General features: G+C 27.2%; 1 protein-coding gene across 1 annotated transcript in view; it reads left to right on the forward strand.

Moving 5' to 3' along the window:
• Window positions 1-14,448, forward strand: part of loh (thrombospondin type 1 domain containing lonely heart) — a 270,439-nt gene that overhangs the window by 57,497 nt on the left and 198,494 nt on the right. Inside the window, exon 2 of the mRNA XM_075293524.1 lies at window positions 10,798-10,945. Within this exon, the coding sequence (XP_075149639.1) occupies window positions 10,908-10,945 (38 nt within the window). The 5' untranslated portion in view covers window positions 10,798-10,907. The remainder of the gene's footprint in view (window positions 1-10,797; window positions 10,946-14,448) is intronic.

Raw genomic sequence — 14,448 nt, forward strand, 5'->3', positions numbered from 1 at the left:
TTTTAGTTTTGTAGAAAATGTTATCAAAATTTTATTTCTACAGAAAATTTTGTCAACATTTTATTTCTATAGAATATTTTCTGCAAAATTTAATTTTTATAGAGATTTTTATCAATATTTTATTTCTATAACTAGAATGTTTTGTTAATATTTTATTTCGAAGAAATATTTCTCAAAATTGTATTTTTATAGTAAATTTTGTCCAAATTTTATTTCTATTGAAAATGTTGTCAAAATTTTTGTTTCTGTAGTAAATTTGGTCGAAATTTTTTTTTATAGGAAATTTTGTGAAACATATAGAAAATTCTGTCAAAATTTTATTTGCATAGAAATTTTTGTTATAATTTTATTTCTATAGAAAATTTTGTTAAAATTTTATTTCAATAGAAAATTTTGTCAAAATGTTATTTTTATAGAAAATTTTCTCAAAATTTTATTTCTAAAGAAAACGTTATCTAATTTTATTTCTATAGAAAAATTTGTCAATACTCTAATTTAAATAATAACTAATTGAATGGTGATTGGGCTTATATTTATCATCAAGTAACCCGCTACGACGAAGAATTTTCAAAGGAAACTAGTATATTTGATTCATGGTGGTGGGTATTCAAGATTCTTGTAATAGATTTAAGGAAATTTTTTATTTAAATCATTTTTAAAACTATTTTAAAGACTAAAATCTTAGTGATACAATCGCATATAATCACCACTCTCTTAAGAAAACGATCGTGGGAATGTCGTCATTTTAGTCATAGAGTTTTTAAATTTAGTTCGTACATTTTTTTTCAACACTTTTCAAAACATTGATGACACCAACAAAGACATCAATGTGAGTGCTAAAAGTTACGCTTCAATGCCAATGTAGGACAGAACAAATAGCAATTGTTCTATAGTTTAAGTTTTGTTTTATATATTTTTTTGTTTTTGTTTTAAATAAATGACTATAAAAAAACATGTGGTTGATACGCAGACTCTTGCTATGGAGAGATATTTTGAACCTGACCCTAAGCTGTCATATAGTCTTACATAAATTAAGAACCAATTAATAATATTTATTGATTTTGTAATGTAAATTATGATAGAACCACTAAGAAGCCTCTTCTTGATGTCTACGCATCTCGGTTTTTATATAAACAAATTGAATGGCCTGAAAACAAAAATGCAAAGCTTCATTTAATTTCTAAGCGGTCCCTTACTCCAAAAAAGCGAAAAAAACAAAATACGCAAGAGATCATCGGAAAGAGATAAGATGTCATTTAATTAAATCTAAAATAATAATAAACTAAAGTTGGGGGAAAATTCGTTTTCTATTCGTTTGAGTTGATTTCAACATTGGATAATGTGGGGTTTTCTAGCAACAGTGATGCTCGAATGCGAGTTCAGTAAATTTTCATAGTTAATTAGTTTTCATTGTTTTGGCAAATTTTGTTTTTGTTATGCTTAACTAAGAACAAATAGGTCAAAAATGCAATGGGTCAGTATGGGAAACATTAACTCTCTAATGTCCAAGCATTTAATAAGGAAGCTTTTAGTAAAACAAACCTTAAGACAACAAAAATGGGCAAAATATAAAGAAAAAAATTTTAAAACTATTCGAGAGGCTTTGCAGCATATGCTGAATTTTATTTTTCTTTTCTTGCTTTTGTGTCGTTAACATTGAAAATTTAATCAGCTGGCAAAAAAATTGGGGCATTAGAGGGTTAAGTTTCTCTTAGGAGTGATTTCGTTGGTTAATAAACTATGTTTAATTTTATCAGCCGAAAAAATGGACATTAGACACTTGAAGGTCCTATGGAAATCGAGTCCAATCTTTACACGAAAAAAAAAATATTACAAGATTTGTCTTTTATATTTCGGGATTGAGCAACCCTAGTGGTGCAATCTGCCAACTGACAGCTCTATCATAATGCTTGACAATTTTGAGGTTATAAGTGCTCAGAACTTATAGCAAATTTAAAAATTCATCTCGCTAAAAAAATGGAATTATTTCTATAGACAAATTTTGTCAAAATTTTATTTCTATAGAAAAATTTTTCAAAATTTTATTTCTATAGAAAAATTTTGTCAAAATTTTATTTCTATAGACAAATTTTGTCGAAATTTTATTTCTATAGAAATATTTTTCAAAATTTTATTTCTATAGAAAATTTTGTCAAAATTTTATTTCTATAGACAAATTTTTGTCAAAATTTTATTTCTATAGACAAATTTTGTCAAAATTTTATTTCTATAGAAATATTTTTCAAAATTTTATTTCTATAGAAAAATTTTGTCAAAATTTTATTTCTATAGACAAATTTTGTCGAAATTTTATTTCTATAGAAATATTTTTCAAAATTTTATTTCTACAGAAAATTTTGTAAAAGTTTATTTCTATCGATTTTTTTTTCAAATTTTATTTCTATAGAATTTTTTCAAAATTTTATTTCTATAGAAAAATTTTTCAAAATTTTATTTCTGTAGAAATATTTTTCAAAATTTTATTTCTATAGAAAATTTTGTTAAAATTTTATTTCTATAGACAACTTTTTGTCAAAGTTTTATTTCTATAGAAATGTTTTTCAAAATTTTATTATACCCTGCGCCACACTGTGGAACAGGGTATTATAAGTTAGTGCATATGTTTGTAACACCCAGAAGGAGACGAGGTAGACATATGGTGTCTTTGGCAATAATGCTCAGAATGGTTCCCTGAGTCGATATAACCATGTCCGTCTGTCCGTCCGTCTGTCTGTGAACACATTTTTGTGATCAAAGTCTAGGTCGCAATATAAGTCCAATCGCCTTCAAATTTGGCACGTGTTCCTAATTTGGGTCAGAATAGAACCCTATTGATTTTGGAAGAAATCGGTTCAGATTTAGATATAGCTCCCATATATATCTTTCGCCCGATATGCACTTATATGGCCCCAGAAGCCAGAGTTTTGGCGCAATTTGGTTGAAATTTTGCACTAGGAGTACAATTAGTAGTATAGTCATGTGTGACAAATTTGATTGAAATCGGTTCAGATTTAGATATAGCTCCCATATATATATTTCGCCCGATATGCACTATTATGGTCCTAGAAGCCAGAGTTTTGGTTCAATTTGGTTCAAATTTTGCACACGAAGTACAATTCGTAGTACAGTCATGTGTGCCAAATTTGATTAAAATCGGTTCAGATTTAGATATAGCTCCCATATATATCTTTCGCCCGATATGGACTAATATGTTTCTAGAAGCCAGAGTTTTGGCCCAATTTGGTTGAAATTTTGCACTAGGAGCACAATTAGTAGTATAGTTAATTGTACTCAATTTGATTGAAATCGGTTCAGATTTATATCTCCCATATATATCTTTCGCCCGATATGGACTAATATGGTCCTAGAAGCCAGAGTTTTGGCCCAATTTGGTTGAAATTTTGCACTAGAAGTACAATTAGCAGTATAGTCAAGTGTACCAAATTTGGTTGAAATCGGTTCAGATTTAGATATATCTCCCATATATAGTTTTCGCCCGATTTACACTCATATGACCACAGAGGCCAATTTTTTTTGCTCCGATGTAGTTGAAATTGTGCACAGGGAGTAGAATTAGCATTGTAGCTATGCGTGCCAAATTTGGTTGAAATCGGTTCAGATTTAGAAAAAGCTCCCATATATATGTTTTTCTGATTTCGACAAAAATGGTCAAAATACCAACATTTTCCTTGTAAATTCGCCACTGCTTAGTCGAAAAGTTGTGAAAATGACTCTAATTTCCCTAAACTTCTAATACATATATATCAAGCGATAAATCATAAATAAACTTTTGCGAAGTTTCCTTAAAATTGCTTCAGATTTAAATGTTTCACATATTTTTTACTAATGTTGTGTTCCACCCTAGTACATTAGCCGACTTAAATGTTGAGTCTATAGATTTTGTAGAAGTGTATCAAATTCTGTCCAAATCGAGTGATATTTAAATATATGTATTTGGGACAAACCTTTATATATAGCACCCAACACATTTGACGGATGTGATATGGTATCGAAAATTTAGATCTACAAAGTGGTGCAGGGTATAATATAGTCGGCCCCGCCCGACTTTAGTCTTTCCTTACTTGTTTTTATAGAAAAATATGTCAAAATTTTATTTTTATAGAAATTTTGTCAAATTTTATTTCCATACAACATTTTATCCAAATTTTATTCCTACAATTTTTTTTTTTTTCAAAACTTTACTTCTATAGAAATTTTTCTTAAAATTTTATTTTTACAGGCAATTTTGTCAAAATTTTATTTCTATAGAAAACTTGTCAAAATTTTTTTATATAATTTTTTTTCAAAATTGTTTTTCTATAGAAAATTTTGTCGAAAAAAATTTTTTTTATAGAAAATTATGTAAAAATTTATTTTTATAGAATACTATGTCAAAGTTTTATTTCTATAGAAAGTTTTGTCAAAATGTTATTTCTGCAGACATTTTTCTCAAAATGTTATGTGTAGAGAAAATGTCAAAATTTTATTTCTATACACAATATTTGTAAAATTTTATTTCTATAGATACATTTTGTCAAAATTGTATTTTTTAGAAAATCTTGTCAAAATTTTATTTCTATAGAATTTTTTTTGCTTCGGAGAATTTTAAATTTTATTTCTATAGAAAATTTTCTCAAAATTTTATTTCTATAGAAAATTTTGTTAAGATTTTATTCCTCCAGAAAATTTTGTCAAAATTTTATTTCTATAGAAAATTTTGTCAAAAATTTATTTCTTTAGAAATTTTTATCAAAATTTTATTTCTATAGAAAATTTTGTCAAAAATTTTATTTCTATGGAAAATTGTGTAACAGTTTATTTCTATAGAATTTTTTTCCAAATTTTATTTCTGTAGAATTTTGTCAAAATTTCAGAATTTGTGTCAAAACTTTACTTCTACAGAAAATTTTCTTTAAATTTTATTTCTACAGACAATTTGTCAAAATTTTATTTCTATAGAAAACTTCAAAAATTTTTTATAGAAACATTTTTCAATTTTTTTTCTATAGAAAATGATGTCACAATTTTATTTCTATAGAAAATTTTGTCAAAATTTTATTTTTATAGAAAATTATGTCAAAATTTTATTTCTACAGAAAAGTGTGTCAAAATTTTATTTCTATAGAAAAGTATGTCAAATTTTATCTCTACAGAAAATTTTGTCAAAATTTTATTTCTATAGAAAATTATGTCAAATTTTATCTCTACAGAAATTTTATTTTCAAAATTTTATTTCTATCTACAAATTTTGTCAAAATTTTATTTCATATTTGTTGTTTTGATCTCAGCATTAAAACCATTGTGTTGACTAAAATACAAGAGTAGCTTAACCAACAGAGGAAAAGAATGTTTGTCAAATTTATTTGGGCAAAGCCCTATAGACTGCAAGATGCAAAACTATCAACCAATTATCAGAATAAATACAGGCAGTTCGCTAAACCCAAAGTGAACCACACTTGAACCTTCCGAAAAAAGATGAGATCAAAACAACAAATATGATTACAGTACAGTAGAAAAATTCAGTTAAAATTTTATTTCTATAAACACATTTTGCCAAATTTGCCAATTTTATTTATAGAAATTTTTTTCAAAATTTTATTTCTTTAGAAAATATTTGTCAAAATTTTATTTCTGTAGAAAATTTTGTCAACATTTTATTTCTATAGAATATTTTGTCAAAATGTTTTTCTATAGAAAATTTTGTGAAATTTTTTTTCTATAGCAAATTTTGTCAAAATTTTATTTCTATAGGAAATTTTGTCAAAATTTTATTTCTATAAAAAAATGTGGAAAAATTTTATTTTTATAGACAATATTTGTCAAAATGTTATTTCTATAGAAAAATTTTGTAAAATTTTTATTTCTATAGACAAATTTTGTTAAAATTTTATTTTTATATACAAATTGTGTCAAAATTTTTTTTCTATAGATATTTTTGTACAAAATTTTTTCTACAGAAAATTTTGTCAAAATTTTATTTCTTTAGAATTTTATCAAAATTTTATTTCTATAAAAAATTATGTAATTTTTTTTCTATAGAAAATTTATGAGAGTTGGAGAGGAATATTTGATAAAATCTATAAAAACATCAATGATTCTACCAACCTACCAAACAGTAAAACATTTTCCATTTTTGGTAGAATTCTACCAACTGTGACAACCATGATCACACTTCACCACGAAAATGCGAGCTATCGCACATCGACTTAAACAACTGCAGTTTTGAGCACTCAAAACATAGGTGTGATGGGTCACCCGCCGTATAATCCTGACATGGCACCGAATGACTTCTCTGCATGCCCATACATAAAAAAATGTGTGCTTAACGTTTTACGACACCAGAAGAAGTTGTTGGTGGGTTCATGTTGTGGAGATACCTCCATCAGAGGGGCAAAAGAGCATTTGACAATTGGTTCAAACGCATGCAAATGTGTATAGACCTCAAAAGGGGAATATTTTGAAAAAAAAAATAAATAATAAAGCGATTATTAATATTTGTTTTTTTCTCTAATCCCAAAATATAAAAGGCAACCCTTGTATTTTATTAGGTGAAGTTTGGAATAGACAGCAGTCAATTAAACTTACATATGTATAAAGCCTAATGCGCTTAAGATTTTTTAGTCTCATTACAAATGTTCTCTCACAGTCTCTTTCTCCCTCATAAATAAACCCTGTATAATATTATCAGCTGAAAAATGGACATTAGAGGATTAAACACCTTAAGGTCCTAGAGAATTCTTAAAATCAAATTTTATTATGTGAATTTTGCAATAAGCTAATGTATTAAGCCCAGGGCTGTGGAGTCGAGCCAATTTTGCTCGACTCCGACTCCGACTCCGACTCCAGCATTTTTCATCAGCTCGACTCCGACTCCGACTCCGGTGTCGACTCCGGGTAATATAACTGAATCTCATTTTAGTACCACTAATTTTTAGTTCTATTGAGGGGATATATATGGGGTATATATATGGATCGATATAAAGTATCGTATTTATTTATGTGTGCAAGAAAGGTCTTAATTTCGCATTTATACCAATTAAACTCTTTATTTCAAATTTAGGGCAATGTTTAATAAATAAAATAATGATATAAATACCCATCATAATATGAGAAGATACCGACAGTATATGTATTTGTGGACGAAAATTATTATAAAGGGTTATATTCCCATATGCATGAATTTGAATCTGAATCGATTTAGACAAAATTGTATATACTTCTAGAAAATCTCTGTACCTAAAATTTAAATCTAACGTTATGGGACGTAACACAATTATAGCAAAAAATAAAAATGCAAAGAAAGTCTAAAGTCGGGCGGGCCGATTGTAACATACTCTGCACAACTTTGTATTTAGATCAACATTTTGATAAAATCTGAAATCAGACTTCTACAAAATCTCGTGCAATATTTGGGAAACATTCATAATTTTTTATATAGCAAAATTTGAGTCACTTTTACCAGTTTTCGACTTAGCAGTGAGTATCAGTAAGAAAAAAATTTGAGAAAATTTGCTACATAAATAAAATTTTGACAAATTGTTTTATAGAAATAAAATTTTTAAAAAAATATAAATAGAAATTTTGGAAAAATTTTTGTGTAGTAAATAAAAGTTTGCAAATTTTCTATAGAAGCCAAATTTGAACTAAATTCTCTATATAAATAAATGTTTGAGAAAATTTTCTATATAAATAAATTTTTACCAAATTTTCTATAAAAAGACTATAGTAAACAAATTTTGACAAATTTTTCTATAGAAATAAAATTTTGAAAAAAATATCAATAGAAATTTTTGGAAAATTTTTTGTGTAGTAAATAAAATTTTGCAAAATTTTCTAAAGAAATAAAATGCTGCAAAATTTTCTATAGAAAGAAAATTTAGACTACATTTTCTATAAAAATAAAATGTTGCCTAAATTTTCTATCGACATAAAATGTTGTATAAATTTTGTATAAAAAAATCTATAGTAACAAAATTTTGGCACAATTTTCTATGGAAAAAAATTTGAAAAAATTATTAATAGAAATATTGGAAAATTTTTTGTGTAAATAAAATTTTGCACAATTTTCTATAGAAGCAAAATTTTGGCTAAATTTTCTATAGAAATAAATTTTTGACAAAATTTTCTACATAAAAATATTTTTATACCCACCACCATAGAATGGTGACAGGGGTATAATAAGTTTGTCATGTCGAAGATGAGCTAGATCGGTCCAGGTTTTGATATAGCTCCCATATCAACCGATCGCCCGATTTGGGGTCTTGGGCTTATAAAAACCGTAGTTTTTATCCTATTTGCCAGAAATTGGAAACCTAGAGGTATTCTAGGGCTATAAGGAGGAGTGCTGAAAATGGTGATTATCGGACCATGTTTTAATATAGCTCCCATATAGACAGAACTCCCGATTTTATTTCTTGAGCTTCTAGAATCCGTAGTTTTTATCCAATTTGTCTGAAGTTGGAAATCTAGAGGTATTATAGGACCATTACAAGGCGTGCCGAAGATGGTCACTATCGGACGAAGTTTTGATGTAGCCCCCTTTTAGACCGATGTTACGAGTTTACTTCTTGGACTTCTACAATCCGTAGTTTTTATCCAATTTGCCTGAAATTTGAAATCTGGAGGTATTCTAGGACCATTAAGAGGTGTGACGAATATATTGTGTATCGGTCCAGTTTTTGATATAGTCCCCTTATAAACCGGCCCTCCGTTTTGGGGTCTATATTCTAGAACTACAATAGATATGCTGAATACTGTACGTATCCTTCCATGTTTTTGGCGTAGCCCCATTAGTCCGATTGACCAAAATAGACCCAAACAATTATTGAAGTTGGTCCGATGGTCAGACCAAATGGAATTTTTCTGCAGAAATAACATTTGGACAAAAATTTCTATAGAAATAAAATTTTAACAAAATTTTCATAGAAATAAAATTTTAAAAAATTTTTCATAGAAATAAAATTTTAACAAAATTTTGTATAGAAATAAGCTTCTTAAAAAAATTTGGGATACAATATTATGCAAAAATTTTGTACAAATTTTGGCTAAATTTTTTACAGAAATTAAATGTTGGCTAAATTTTCAATAGAATTAAACTTTGGCTACATTTTCTATAGAAATTAAATTTTGGCTAAATTGAAATTTTGGCTAAAATGAAATCTATTGAAATAAAATTTGGACCAAATTTTCTATAGAAATAAAACATGGACAATAAAATTTTGAAAAAATTTTCTTTCGAAGAAAAATTTTAGAAAAATTGTAACTTTTAAATTATTTTAATTTAAATTAGAAAACTGGTCCCCTGGTACGAATTTTGGAAAAATTTGGTCCAAAATAAAAATTCGTTGTTGCAACGCTGGTAAGGCCTCCATATAGACCGATTTCAGATATTGAGGGTACAGAAGGTGCATTTACCATAAATGTAAATTTGCCAGATATTACTTCTCGTAATCATAAAACAGTTGGTGTACTATAGATTTTAGATTTCAAATCAAGGTATTTTTTCTTAATTTTCTTGCACATTTACAGGATATGTTTATGATTCCTTTAAAACTCAAACAAAAATAGTTCTTATAAATCCGGAATCTGATAGGTAAAATCTTTGCATTTATTTTCGGGATGCGAACTGGTTAAACTGATCTGTCATCAAACCCTCATGAAATTTTCTAAGGAAATTAGTATATTTGATTCATGGTGGTGGGTATTTATGATTTGGCCCGGACGAACATACTGCTGTATATACTTGTTTTATTTTTTATTTTCTATAGAAATAAATGTTGACTTAATTTTCTATAGGAAAAAAATTTTCTATAGTAATAATATTTCGAATAATTTTTTTATAGAAATTAAATTTTGACAAAACATTCCATATAAATACAATAGTGACAAAATTTTCAATAAAAAACAGCTTTGACAATTTTTTCTCTCATATGTGTGTAGGTATATAGCCTTAAATAAAATAAAAAACAATAAATTCGAATTATTGTTCGAATTATTTCAAATAAATTGATATGCGGATTAAAATGGATCGATCCAGCCCATTTGCTAGTCTAACATTCTAGGAAACATAAAATGATAGCCGTAATTGGAAGTTGATTTTTATTTCCAATCGTGGTGTACATTGATCGAATGCATAACGCATTGGAAACTAATTTGCGTAAAACCTTTTTTAGTTACAAAAATGTGAAGTGTTTTAAAAAATTTGGTTTAGCCGGAGTCGGAGTCGAGCAAAATTTTTACGACTCCGACTCCGACTCCAGCCAAATCTTCAGACTCCGACTCCAAGACTCCGACTCCGACTCCGACTCCACAGCCCTGATTAAGCCTAACAAGCATCTTTTAATTTCAATTTAGTTATACATGGAGTATCTCACACATACATGTTATCTCTCACACTCTGTTATTCTCCTAAGAAATTCCCTATTCGTCATTTGTATTTTCACTCTCTCTCTCTCCCTCTCTCTTTTATATTAAAGTTATAGAACTCTTATGTCCCACACACTATGATGAATACTGATAAGATGTCATTAATTATCTCTCCAATTTGATTGAGATTCATTTATGAGCCTCTTTTTTTTTGAAACCTAAAGTCTTCCGTAATCGGCAACTCATAGAAAAATTGCAAAGACTACCAAAAAGTTATACAAATATTTTTTATAGCTGTGACACATTCTTCACAGGGTATTAACCTAAATTTGTATGTGATCTATATAAATATATTTTTTTTATGGCTTCTAAATGAATTAATTTCTTTTTTGTACTAATTCTTACTATTTTATTATTTTGTTTTTGTTTCAGGCTCTAATCGTAACATTATAAAAAGAAAGTGCAAAGTGAAATTAATTAAACATCATTAGATGATAAGAACAAAAGGATTTTGATTAATTTGTTTATTGGTGTTGAAAGACATGCGTTTAAAAGTGACAAATATGAGGAACTTTTTAAGGTAAGATTTATTTGCATTAATTTGATAATATATACACTAAATCACAATAATTATATACACTAAATCAAAAAAGGCTCTATGAAGGCATTTCAAATTTATACAAAAAAACCCAATGTTGACTACAATAAAAAATTAAATTGCAAATAAAAGTTACGATATTCATAGTTTAATGGCAACCCTACAATATAATTGGGCAGTAACGGTTTTCTACATCAGCAAAGACTCGTTGCGTACACTGATGGGGAACATTCAGTTTCCGTTATATGATTACTCAATTATAATGTAGGGTTGCCATTAAGCAAAACAAATTTTTTACCAACATAATGCTATTGAATGCCATTACATTTAATTGTAATTCAATTTTTACACTATTTTTATTAGTGTAGCCAATATTTCGTTTTTGTAAGAAATAAAATGCTTGTACGGAGACCTTTTAAATTCAGTGTATGCATAGGAAGGCTTCGCCTTGTTAAAATATTCATGAGATTTGCATGGATTAGTACATCCTTTTTCAGTCCATGGCTCGTAATGGTAATGGACTGTATATATAAGAGGTTTCCTTTTATTCGATTGAGTTGAAGTGTATTATATGAATGATGAACCATATAATCTAAGTCTGTCTGTAATGACTTGTAAATATTTGTCCCAAATTTGACTATGCCAGGTTGCAAGAAGTTCGATAATGGGAGGATATTCATATGAATTGTCATAATGTTAACAAAAATCATCCAATGTGCTGTCAAAAGACCTAATGATAATGTTATTTATTTATTTTTATTCTATAGAAAATTTTATCAAAACTTTTACTCTATAGAACATCTTGTCAAAATTTTTATTCTCTAGAAAATTTTGTCAAAAAACTAAGCAAATATAATTAAAAGTTTAAAGGTCAACTAATTAAAACAACAAAATTGTATTTCCATAGAATACTTTGTTTATACTATATTTCCATAGAAAATTTTGTCAAAATTTTATTTCATTAGAAAATGTTGTCAACATTTTATTTCTATAGAAAATGTTGACAAAATTTTATTTCTATAGAAAATTTGGTCAAAATTTTATTTCCATAGAAAATGTTGTCAAAATTTTTATTCTATTCTCAAAATATTATTTCCAAAGAAAATTTTATTAAAATTTTATTTCCAAAAAAAAAATTCTGTAGAAAATTTTTTCAAAATTTTATTTCTATAGAAAATTATGTCAAATTTTTATTCTATAGAAAATTTTGTCAAAATTTTTATTCTATAGAAAATTTTGTCAAAATTGTATTTCTATAGAAAATTTTGTCAAAATTTTTATTCTCTAGAAAATTTTTTTCAAAATTGTATTTCCATAGAATACTTTGTTAATACTGTATTTCCATAGAAAATTTTGTCAAAATTTTATTTCTATAGAAAATTTTGTCAAAATTGTATTCCCATAGAATACTTTGTTAATACTGTATTTCCATAGAAAATTTTGTCAAAATTTTATTTCTATAGAAAATTTTGTCAAAAAATTCTGTCAAAATTTTATTTCTATAGAAAATTTTGTCAACACTTTTATTATATAAAAAATTTTGTTAAAGGTTTTACTATATAGAAAATTTTGCTAAAATTTAATTTCTTTAGAAAATGTTGCCAAAATTTTTCAAAATTTTATTTCTTTTTATACCCTCCACCATAGGATGGGGGTATATTAACTTTGTCATTCCGTTTGTAACACATCGAAATATTGCTCTAAGACCCAATAAAGTATATATATTCTGTGTCGTGGTTAAATTCTGAGTCGATCTGAGCATGTCCGTCCGTCCGTCCGCCCGTCCATTGAGATCACGCTAACTTCCGAACGAAACAAGCTATCGACTTGAAACATGGCACAAGTAGTTGTTATTGATGTAGGTCGGATGGTATTGCAAATAGGCCATATCGGTCCACTTTTACGTATAGCCCCCATATGAACGGACCCCCAAATATGGCTTGCAGACCCTCTAAGAGAAGCGAATTTCATCCGATCCGGTTAAAATGTGATGCATGGTGTTAGTATATGGTCTTTAACAACCATGCAAAACTTGGACCACATCGGTCAATAATTATATATAGCCCCCATATAAACAGATCCCCCGATTTGGCTTGTGGAGCCTCTAACAGAAGCATATTTCATCCGATCCGGCTGAAATTTGGCGCATGGTGTTGGTATATGGTCTCTAACAACCATGCAAAAATTGGTCCACATCGGTCCATAATTATATATAACCGCCACATGAACCGATCCCCAGATTTGGTTTGTGGAGTCTCAAAGAGAAGCAAATTTCATCTGATCCGGCTGAAATTTGGTACATGGTGTTGGTATATGATCTCTAACAACCATGCAAAAATTGGTCCACATCGGTCCATAATTATATATAGCCCCCATATAAACCGTTCTCCAAATTTGACCTGAACTTGGTGGAGCAAAATTCATCCGATCCGGTTCAAATTTTGAACGTCGTGTTAGTATATGGCCGCTAACAACCATACCAAAACTGGTCCATATCGGTCTATAGTTATATATAGCCGATCTCCAATCACACCAAAATTGGTCCATATCGGATCATAATCATGGTTGCCACTCGCGCCAAAAATAAACTACCAAAATTTTATTTCTATAGAAAATTTTATTTGTATAGAAAATTTTGTCAAAATTTTATTTCTATAAAACATGTTGTTAAAATTTTATTTCTATAGAAAAGTTTTGTTAAAATTTTATGTCTATAGAAAATTTTGTCAAAATGTTATTTCTATAGAAAATTTTGTCAAAATTTTATTTCTATAGAAAATTTTGTCAAAATTTTATTTCTATAGAAAAATTTGTTAAAATTTTATTTCTATAGAAAATTTTGTTAACATTTTTTTTCTGTAGAAAATTTTGTCAAAATTGTATTTCTAAAGAAAATTTTGTCAAAATTTTATTTCTTTAGAAAATTTTGTCTAAATTTTATTTCTTTAGAAAATTTTGTAAAAATTTTATTTTTTTTAGAAAATTTGGTCAAAATTGTATTTCCATAGAAAATTCTGTCAAGATGTTCATTCTATAGAAAATATTGCCAAATGTTTTGCTCTATCGAAAGTTCTGCCAAATTTTTATTCTATAGACAATTTTGTCAACATTTTTATTCTATAGCAAATTTTGTCAAAATTTTATTTCTGTAGAAAATTTTGTCAACATTTTATTTCTTTAGAAAATTTTATCAAAATTTTATTTCTTTAGAAAATTTTGTCAAAATTTTATTTCTTTAGAAAATTTTGTTAATTTTTTTATAGAAAATTTTTACAAAATTTTATTTCTATAGAAAATTTTTTCAAAATTTTTATTCTTTAGAAAATTTTGTCAAAATTTTATTTCCATAGAAAATTTTGTCAAAATTTTATTTCTTTAGTAACTTTTGTCAAAATTGTATTTCTATAGAAAATTTTGTTAAAATTTTAGTTCTATAGAAAATTTTGTCAACATTTTTATTCTATAGAAAATTTTGTCAAATTTTT

Source organism: Haematobia irritans, chromosome 2, assembly GCF_050003625.1.
Source record: "Haematobia irritans isolate KBUSLIRL chromosome 2, ASM5000362v1, whole genome shotgun sequence".
Lineage (NCBI taxonomy): Eukaryota > Metazoa > Arthropoda > Insecta > Diptera > Muscidae > Haematobia > Haematobia irritans.